The 10,905-nt window shown below is 36.7% G+C and overlaps 1 protein-coding gene across 2 annotated transcripts in view; it reads left to right on the plus strand.

Moving 5' to 3' along the window:
* Window positions 1-10,752, plus strand: part of LOC107702106 (homeobox-containing protein 1-like) — a 12,905-nt gene extending 2,153 nt beyond the window's left edge. Inside the window, exons 3-11 of one of the 2 annotated variants that reach the window (XM_016504326.1) lie at window positions 2,457-2,868; window positions 3,810-3,895; window positions 5,097-5,207; window positions 6,037-6,162; window positions 7,151-7,301; window positions 7,873-7,955; window positions 8,110-8,205; window positions 9,222-9,343; window positions 9,429-10,752. In XM_016504326.1, coding sequence (XP_016359812.1) covers window positions 2,457-2,868; window positions 3,810-3,895; window positions 5,097-5,207; window positions 6,037-6,162; window positions 7,151-7,301; window positions 7,873-7,955; window positions 8,110-8,205; window positions 9,222-9,343; window positions 9,429-9,572 — 1,331 coding nt within the window. In that variant the 3' untranslated portion in view covers window positions 9,573-10,752. The remainder of the gene's footprint in view (window positions 1-2,456; window positions 2,869-3,809; window positions 3,896-5,096; window positions 5,208-6,036; window positions 6,163-7,150; window positions 7,302-7,872; window positions 7,956-8,109; window positions 8,206-9,221; window positions 9,344-9,428) is intronic. The other variant, XM_016504327.1, reaches the window with a different exon arrangement.
* The last annotated feature ends 153 nt before the right edge of the window (window positions 10,753-10,905 follow it).

Here is a 10,905-nt window from a genome sequence, read left to right on the forward strand (position 1 = left end):
AACTGGTAATTGTTTTTTCTTTTGCCTTGTGAACTGGCCGAGCCTTAATGATTCTGTTTCTTTACATGTATTTGTTTCCTGACCGTTGCATGCAATCGTGAAATACAGTATTTTTTTTTTTTAAATTGGTTATTCGTTGTGGTGGGGGGGATTTCGGGTTCAGGCTCTAAATTTAACTGTGCCGCTCGGGTCGGGTCGGGTCAGACGATCTCGGGTTCGGGCTTCACTTTAAAGCCCGTGCAGACCTCTATCTCTCACTCATAGCAATCTAACAGTTGGAGGGGTGTGTTTAAGGATATTCTGCCCAAGCCGTCAAACTGACGTCATCAGAAAAGGAATGCCATTCCAGAGCCTCTCTCTCTCTCTCTCTCTCTCTCTCTCTCTCTCTCTCTCTCTCTCTCTCTCTCTCTCTCTCTCTCTCTCTCTCTCTCTCTCTCTCTCTCTCTCGCGTGCGTGTGCTAATTCAAATAAATTATATAATTAATTAATTCAAATAAATGCGATCTTACCGCACTGCATCTCTGTGTCTGATTTAAAGCAGGCCGAATGCTAACGAACCTAACTGACGAAAATGACCATAATTTGCACGCTGGAATAATTATCGTCTTGTCGTATACAACCTTTCAAAAACTCGGCAGAATTTATGTGACCGCTGCACCTGATGTTCATAAACTTTCATAACTGGTAAGTGTTTTTTCTTTTGCCTTGTGAACTGGCCGAGCCTTAATGATTCTGTTTCTTTACATGTATTTGTTTACTGACCATTGCATGCAATTGTGAAATACAGCATTTTTTTTAAATTGGCTATTCGTTGTGGTAAAAAAAAAAAAACGAAAATGCAAATATTTCCACATAGTGAGGTAGATATGTGGGGGCGTGTTAGAACGAGCTGTTTTAGGGGGGCATGGCAGAGTCTTAACTTTGATAAAGAATATCTCTTTGGTTTTGAGACTTTAGTCTTTGCAACTTCAGGGATCTTATCTATGCACAATCAGCTTGTAACACTCCAAAGAGAAAGGAAAACTTGAAATCGCATCATATGACCCCTTTAATATCTTCATCGGAGTTTTTCGTTGTCTCCAGATTTCTCTGCAGTTCGTGTATGTTGTTAAAAACGCGGAACATCATTTTATTCCACACAACAGGCAAGCATTACAGTTAAGTCTATTATCCACCACAATGCAGATTCTTCACGTGACAATTCTTACGCAAATGAGATTGAGGGAGACGTTAAGTTTGTTTTGATTTATTAATTTACTTACAATAACAATTTAAAATGTATTAACTTTTACGTATTCACTTTTACATGTATTATTAACTGCATTATATGCATTTTTACTTCATAGAAAAAACTTTATAAATAAATATTTAGTAAAATTCTTAAATCGCTACGGGGGAGCCATGCCCCCCTGGTCCCCCCACAAGCTACACCCATGATTCCAAGCCTTATGGAACAGCTTTGTGTAATCCAGTTCAATTCACATTTATTTGTATATTGTTTCAAAAGCAATATACAGCCCCACCTCCATTCATAGTATTGTTTTTATTTATTTTTTAATCAATGGGATGAGTTGGGTGTGAGACTATCTGTTTTGCTGACCAATGGGAGATTTTTACAGTTCGATAGATTGCAACAGTGTCCACCCACTTTTTTAGCAGCTTTGGTTCCGAAAGTATTTTTCTTTCATTTTTCTCATAGGGTTTAAAAAAAAGTTTAAGATGTTTAACCGGCTATGAGGTGAATCACAACATTGTAAACTTTGAAGCAAATTTTGAATCAAAACAAAAGGCACAGGAATGTTTATTTTAATGGGAGAAATAACTACAATCTCATGAAGCATTACAAATGACATAAAATAATGTTGAAACATAAAACTAGTAATATAAAGATGTTTATGCTTATGTTGCTTGTTTATATATATATATACAAACATAAACGTAAGCAATATATTTTATGTTTATTGCAAAATGTACATCCATACAAATATCTAAGTTTGAGAGCATGGGGAAACTGATTCTGTTATTGGATAATGTGGTTCATGGAAGTGGGCAGGCGCTAAAGAATTATTTTGGCGCAATTTTCTTGTTGTGATTCTCTGCTTGGTGGAGATTTCTCTGCAGAATCATGGGTAATCTAGCTTTTAGATATTCTGCTGTTAAACACAACTTTAAAAAATAAGTTTAAATCAATTAATATCCTTTAGCTTATAGCACGTCTATAGCACGTCTATCTTTAATGACTTGAAATTTAGTTAAAAATCAATTCTCCTATGAAAAAAATAATTTGATTTTTACTTACGTAGAATGGAATCATTCTACAATCTGCTATTTTTGCTGTTCTTTGTGGTCACACTAGTAATGCAGAAATGACACGCTTCTCGTATAAAGAAGTGAAGGTCAATATAATTATCAACACAACATAATTAGCTTTATTTTTACCCTGTCTTGTCCTGCAGATGTCAGGATGGAGTGTTGTGATGTGGAGCCGCGCTATACCATTGAACAGATTGACCTGCTCCAGCGTTTAAGGCTGTCAGGGATGACGAAACCTCAGATCATTCAAGCCCTTGAGTCTTTAGAGAGGCTCGATCCAGACCATCGTACCCCATGCTGCAACAATCACTCGGCCCAACCCAGTGCCCCTACCTCCGCAGCCCCTGCTGCTCCCTCGTCCTCTTCCTCTTCCTCCTCCTCTCTTACCTCAGCCACCACACAAACCCCTGTTATGGATGCTGCATTATCACCTAGCAACAGCTATGATGCCTCGCCCCCACCCATGTACCCACCCAGCGGAGTTCAGAGGTCGTTTAGTTATGACTTGGCAGAAGAGGACTGGGATCTGGAGGAGAAGGTGGAGGAATACATGAGGTATCTTTTATGAGCTGCTTCTGTGGGCTTCTCTTCTCAGGTCTACTGAGAGGTAGAGATTAATATAACAGCTAATAATGACAGTGAATGTCCCTGAGCAACAGTGTAATTTTCAGAGAACAAGAGCCCTTTCTGAATCAGGTCAGGTGGACATTTGGTTCAAATGGATACTTTTTCTGTTACTTTTTTGGCTCTGGAGAATGGCACATAAAACAGTATGTTCCCCATTTAAGGCAAGACACACAGGTGAATAGGGTAATGATTAACTAAAAGAGATCACCAATACTTCTCCAGTTGATTGATAACGTTAAGAATTGCAAACTTTTTTGTAATACAAGTTTTCTGAAATGTTATGCAATACTCCAATACGCAAAAGAAGCATTATCTAATAAATATGCACTCATTTCCTGAACAGAAATCTGAACAATGTAAAAAGCCAGGTTCAACATTTTTGTTTTAATTTATTGAAATATTAAATTCAAAGGTTTTTACAATCAACAGACAGAAAACAATCACCATATTTTTAGGTATAAAAGCTAAATGTGAAAATCTTTGTTGTAATTCATGAATAGTTGAAAGGTTGGTCTCTTTTTAAAGTATACAAACAGCAGATTATTGAAATGAAAGCATTTCAATAAATGAAAGTGTAAAACGTTTACTGTAAAGAAAATGCACTGTACAATAAAATAAAATAAATCTTTTCTAAAATTCTTTGGAATCTAAAATTGCTGTAAAATTAAAGCTATATGTCTAACTAATTAATGTTCCGAATTTGAAGTTGATATCACAAAAATTGAGGTTCCTGTGAGATTTTGTTTAGGTGCTATATCAAAACTCCATTGAATGTTTTAAATGCATTTTTTCTGTCACAAACGTATACATTTCTATCACGGTATTACCTCTACCACAAAATAAAATGCTTGTCTTTGTTTGGACTGTAGGAGGGACAGCAACCTTGTAAAAGAAGAGATAAAGGCTTTTCTCAATAACAGAAGGATCTCGCAGGCAATTGTGGGACAAGTCACAGGTACTCTGAATGCTTTCTGTCTTTCAGTGGAAAAAGTGTAGCCAACAGAGGCAGTTTTCTTATCATGCAAACCATCAGAAAATGGGGTACTTAAAGTATTGTTTTTACATCTAAATCCATTAAACATATTTATTTACTATACATTCACAAAGTATTAATTATTTCCTGTGCTGAACAGGAGAAATATATTATACATATTTTAATTTTTTTACATGTCAAGGCTGCTCCAAAATTTTGCCTATCAAGACTGTCAGACAGAGAAAATCTAGGCCAACCACAAATTTGATAACCCAAACGTTGACATGAAGGAACAAACTGCAAGCATGTGAAACTAGTGCATGTGTGACAAGTGCATAGAGAAATTCAGACAGATATCGAAAATGTCTGCACAACAAAATCACTGGAAACAAACTGTGATTACAAGTTTAGTTTGCATTTCCTTGCATTTTACTTTATTTATTACACAGATTACTCTTTATACAGTGAAATATCTGCACTGGATCTCATTAAATACACAGAGTACAGATTGGGTACAGATGTGCTTGTAGTATCGAATTCAGTTTATTTCAAGGACTTTCACTTTTCTAAACATAATAGTGCGTGTCAAAAAAGTAAGATGTTTGTTTGAAATTTAAGTTTGTTGTGAGTCAATATTACATTGATCACATGCTATTTAACAATTTTATGTAAACAATATTTTAGAAATGGTTGGACCTTGTATATCTTTGTAAAATCACACCAATTAAATGAAGCAAGCAATCTTATTTTAGTATTACTTATACTATTAGTATTTTGAATTAGCTTTTATTTTTATATTTGCATTTTTCATTGTAATTTTAGTTATTTTACATGCTTTTGGTATTGTATATTACTATTTTGTTTTTCAGTTTTACTTCAGTTTTATTTTTTATTTATTTTCTAGTTAGTGATTTTAGTGCTAAAACTTAATTATTTTAATTAAGTTGCAAAGGCAACATTTCTAATTTTTGTTTAGTTTCTAGTTTTTCATCTAACATTTTTATTTAATTTAATTTAAAAAATGTATTTAAATTAACAAAAATGTTTTTAATAGTTTTAGTTACCGATAATAACCCTGGCATGGCATTTCCAGAGTATTTGGTTTTATTTTGGTGCGTTCTACTTTTCCTGCCATTTCTTTCACTGGTTATTTTCCTTTTTATGACTGTATGATATTCTGCAGGTATCAGTCAGAGCTACATCTCTCAGTGGCTTCTGCAGCAGGGGCTGGAGATGAGCGACTCCAAACGCAGGGCGTTCTATCGCTGGTACCTGCTGGAGCGCAACAGCCCAGGTGAGTTGTGGTTCCTCTGCAGGAAGATGATTTGCCAAACATAAGGCAGTGGCCTGAATTTTGGACTTGGGGCTGGCTTAAATAGGAATACAGTTTTATGTTTAGTTTTTATTTTTATTTATTTTTTGGTCTTCATTTGCTATTCTGCCTTATCTTCCCTATATAGTTTGCATGGTCCTTGAGGGCTTTACATTAAAGAAATCAGAACTGTGTATTGGAAGGACATGCTATGTTGCCGCACTGAATTGAAATTCAATCAACTGGTGTCATTTCCCATCAATTATGCACTTAGGTTAATGCTGTTTTTGGCACATTCAAGAAGTGTAGGTTGTGTGAGTCGGAAATGAGCCTTAAACCCTTTTAGGCTGTAACACTGCCAACACCCGCATCATCTCGCATTTATAATATAAAGAACGTGTTGATGCGTAAAGGAGCTAATTAAGTAATGTGAAGCCCTCCAGGACCACTTCTGCTCTCCATCTCCCAGGTTAGACCTTCTTCTGTAGCTCTCAGTCCTGATCCTGGGTTTGTCAAATGCTGGTTTTCATGTCCTCTCTGCACTGAAGTGCAATTAACACCTGACCCTACTAACAGAGCCCTGAGCATGACGCTTTTACATTCTCTACAGCGCTAGAGAATTGAGCATGGCTCCAAGAAACTAATCACTTTGAATGTCTATTAACACTGTTATATACAATGAAGTTTTCTCGAAGGATTTTCATTGAGCTCTGTTAATATTTGTTAACGGACGTCACCATTAACAGCAAGTTTTCGGCCCTCGAAGGGACTCTGGTTAACACAGTTTTCTGATTGCCTAAATGGGTTAAAGGAATCAGAAGGAGTGAAAACCAGCATGCTCAGGTCCCCAGGAGCAGGACTGACACTCCCTGGAATAGGCAGAGAGAACTGCTGATGCACCTCCTCCCCTGGTACTCTGCTCACCAGTCCCAGTCAGGTAACGTCCATGCAGCAGGGAAACACAGCTTCAATTCAGTACACCTGGTTCGGGAAATTAATATTTGTTCTCTTTGAGTCTTAAGCCACCTTTTCACAATCTCCAAAAATAATAGACCAGAAGTCATTCATTTCCAGTGGAGAGTAGTACGGCAGGTGCGTGGAGTTCTGATCGTATGCATAAGTGAAATTTCAGATCTGATTTGAGCTTCGGATGAGTTGAAATATTTTAACTGGAGTTCTGATCGTATGCATAAGTGAAATTTCAGATCCGATTTCAGCTTCGGATGAGTTTAAATATTTTAACTTTTGCAGCTAGACCATATGCGATTCTAATAAGATATTCTAAAAAACAATTGTGAGATTAGAATTAACAATATTCTTGCACTAGTACATTATTCTTTAAATACTATTTTCGTAAAACAGGCAGTTATAAAAAATCTGAAATACTAATTACAAAATTCATTAAGTTGATTAGCTCTAGAAAACCCATTGGGCTTTTCTTTCAAGCGTATTGCGGTCATTTGTTTTGTGTGGAAATACACGTGCGTCACAACCAGTTGCGACTGCCACTAGGGGGCGAAATGCGACAAACGTCCGGAACTAGTGGAAAGGTGGTTTTAGAATCTTTTAGAATGGCTCTTTAGATTTCATAGAACATTACACTCTCATGGTGTTCTAAACCTGTATGACATTCTTTCTTGCATGGAACACAAATGCAATGAAAGTGGATGGGGACCAGGGACCATTTTATGGAAAAGAGCAGCAGACAATCTGCTTTAAGTATCTCCTTTTGTGTTCCATGGAAGACAGTCATGCTGTTTTGAAACAACTTCAGAGTAATTAAACAACAAAAAAATGCTATTTTTGGTGAACCATCCCTTTATTTGTATTTAACTACATGTGTGGTGACTTCATATTTGCTTGTCTTTTGGTTTGTATGCGTTTTAAGTTCTATATTCCCTATTTTTGGATAATGTTCATAACAGGTGCCACACTGTCCATGCGTTCACTGGTTAAAGAGGAGCCTGACTGGAGGTTGGCTGGAAGCCCCGCAGACAGGGCAGCAGTTGGGCCTTTTAGACCGCGCAGAGGTAGTCGCTTCACCTGGAGAAAGGAGTGCCAGTCAATCATGGAGAGGTAAATCACAGAGCATTACTGTCTTTGGCACTATTCAGACAGTAATTGTTTCTCAGGGTGACATCTGTAAAAGAACATTTGCATTACTCCTTTGAGCTAAAACTCTCTAAAACGCAGACATGTTGCCGTTAAATACAAGTCTCGTTCTTTTTTTCAAGTAATCCGTTTCTGTACATATAGGAAATTATTTATGAGAGTGATAAGCACATAATACAATGGAATTCACTCCAATATGTGCATTTATAACATTATTATCATTTTTCTTTTTTTCATTCTTTTAAACAATTTTCTTGAATAATTTCAAGTCCAGTGGTTGATTCACCATAGGAATTCTGAATTTTAATGGCACAAACCCCATATTTTTGTAGTGAGGTATGGTGGCAGTGTACCCTTAAATATGGAATATTTTCTTCATTCACAAGCATTTTTACACTTAATGTCATTGTCATAAACATTAAGTAGCCTGTTTTATTTATCTGCAGTGTTACACAGTGTTCTCAGGCCTTCCTTTTGGTTGAACAATGATCATGATATCACAAGTCTTGTTCTGATTCGCTCTGTTTGTTCTCAGTTTCTTTATAGAGAATCAGTATCCTGATGAGGCCAAAAGAGAGGAAATTGCCAATGCTTGTAATGCTGTCATTCAAAAACCTGGTAAGTGATTGCAATCAGTATCTGAACTGCCTCAGACCCAGACTAGTTGTAGCGTTGCCATCTTTGTTGCAAATGTTCCCCTGCCTCACTGAATGTATAAATGCCTTTACGTATTGATTGAAATGATTAATTTCTTATATAAATGTTGTTTCAGGATGCAAACTTTCAGAATTTGAACGAGTCACTGCGCTCAAAGTGTACAACTGGTTTGCCAATCGGAGGAAGGAGATGAAGAGACGTGCCAACATAGGTGAGACGGCAAGAATGATGGTCTGACAGGTTGTCACTCATTTTAAGTGACACAAGCATTAAACGATTATCTAGGAAGCCTGAAGTTTTCTACTTTTCTCCAGTACTCTATGTGGAATATTCCTTACATTAAGCCAACAAAACAGTTTTATTTTAAGAACAAAATCAAGAACTATCTATCTGTGGGCCCCCATCCAGTAATGAACCCTGGCTACTAAAAATAACTATTTATACACTACTGTTCAAAGGTTTGGTCTCTAAGATTTTTGTAATGTTTTTGAGTCTCTTATGCTCACCAAGTCTGCATTTATTTGCTAAAAAATACAGTAAGAACAGAAATACTGTGGAATATTATTACAATTTAAAACAACTGGTTTCTATTTGAATACATTTTAAAATGTTAAATATTCCTGTGATGGCAAAGCTGAATTTTCAGCAGCCATTACTCCAGTCTTCAGTGTCACATGATCCTTCAGAAATCATTCTAATATGCTGACTTGCTGCTCAAGAAATATTTCTTATTATTTCCAATGTTGAAAACAGCTGCTTAATGTTTTTGTGCAAACAGTTTTTTAGGGTTCTTTGATGAATAGAAAGTTCAAAAGAACAGCATGTATTTGTAATAGAAATTGTATAATTCTATTATTCATTAATTTGTAAGTCGCTTTGGATAAAAGCGTCTGCTAAATGACTAAATGTAAATGTAATGTAAATGTATTATAAATGTCTTTACTGTCACTTCTGATCAATTTAATGCATTATTGCTGAATAAAAGTATTCATTTATTTAAAAAAAAATCTTACTGACCCCAACATTTTGAACAGTGTATATTAGTGTAAATCATGTGACTTGTCTACAGGTAATTAGGTGATGTTATTTTGGGGGAGCATTAATCAGTTTGACTTTTTTTTTTTCTTTGGCCCTTTGATATTAGCCTTTGCAGTGTGACTGCTACATATGAACTTTTGAACTGTCATTGTTAACATTGTTAATACACTTTCTGTCTCTTTTGCTCAGAGGCTGCCATACTGGAAAGCCATGGGATAGAGGTGCCCAGCCCCAGCTGCCACTCCAACAGCGAAGAGGTCGAGACTCAGGAGTTTGGAGATCAAGTCATGAGTCAGCGGTTCTCTGAGCAGGTTAGAGGTTGTTGTTGTTAATGCACTACTTGGACTGCTTTTGTGGTCAGGATTGTTCACTTGAACGTGATGTGTTTGTATCCAGGAGGAGCTCTCTCAGAGAAAAGATATTGAGCCAGAAGGTGCCATGCTACCTCCTGTGGAAGTGGTGTCTCCTCCAAGCCCGACCTCTCAACTCATGGAGCGGAAATTGAATGAATCAAAAAGGGAGGCTACTGATGACGATTAACCAATGAGCCGAGTCGTATTTTTGTTCCAAAGTGGCTTGACGTGGTTGTTCTCAGCCAAGCCTGACACTCTAAATTCTCTGGTGCCTCTAGTGGTAGGGAGGCCACTCTTATGTATCTACAGTAATCACGCTTGTAGTAACGGCAATATTTACTCTATACCGTATATCGTGCATTCCAAGACAGTCTTAACGCTTCCCGCAAGAGGGAAAGATGCGTAAGGTGCAAACTAGTAACTTTCTCATTCTGCTAAAGCTGTTTGCTTTCATTTCTCAGTGTTCTCATATACAACAGTTTCACCTGTTATTATCTCAAGCGAGCAGTCTAGAGAAACCTGCAGGACAGGTGTTTAATTTGACAGAACGGCCGCACTGAACCCAGTTTGGAGTCTGTGTGAATTTTAAGAGCTTAACAGTCTCTTAATTGTCATATGCAATAGTTAAAGGATGAGATTGGATAGATACACCCCTAATAGACATGCCAACTCAGGTAGAACTTAACTTGGCAATTAAATGAGAAGTTTTCACCATAATAGAAATCAGTGTTTCTCACAATATTGGTTCATTGGGTAGAAATGTGACCTGCCTCAAGCATACAGGATTGTGTACATATTGTTTTTGACTTTTTTCTTTTTTTTCAGATGTGATCTGGAAGTAATATTCAGATTATCATGGCTCTGTTTTTGTATACACATCGATTGTAAGCTCTTTGTATCCAGCTACTTAAGCTATACTGACCCTGACTAGTGTGAGGGGTCTAAAATGCTTCAGAAGTTTCCCCCCTCAAGTATTATTTGCTATAAGCATCATTTATTTACCTCTTTAATAAGGTAATGCAGTATGTAAAACTACAAGTATAATAGTAGCATTTAATGCAACAAGCTGCTTTTCAATGGATTGATATCCACGGTTTGTTTTTCTGTGTCTTAATGAAAGCCAAAGCTAGGCCAAGTTGTAAAATAATGCTTTTTACATGAACAGTGTCAAATAGACTTGACGATTGCTTAAGGCACATCATCATGTCTCGTGAGAAGCGCTTTGAGCGTGCAAAGGCTATAAGCTGCACAGTATTATTCTGGCCCGTCAGCTCTGTACACAAACAGGATTCAATGCTGCACGCTGTCAAGGCCCCCTACTCTATGCTTTTTCCTAATGATATAAAACAATAAAATGAATAAACAAATGTAATGTTGAGTTTTAATTCAATTTAAGTTTGAGAAGGATTTGAAGAAAGTTTTTGCATGCTAATTTTACCCTTTAGGTAAAACAGGTAACATAACTGAGCCCAAGTTTGGGGTTGGTAAGATTTATATATATATATATATATATATATGAT

This window comes from Sinocyclocheilus anshuiensis, unplaced genomic scaffold (genome assembly GCF_001515605.1).
Source record: "Sinocyclocheilus anshuiensis isolate Anshui unplaced genomic scaffold, SAMN03320099.WGS_v1.1 scaffold54, whole genome shotgun sequence".
Taxonomy (NCBI): Eukaryota; Metazoa; Chordata; class Actinopteri; order Cypriniformes; family Cyprinidae; genus Sinocyclocheilus; species Sinocyclocheilus anshuiensis.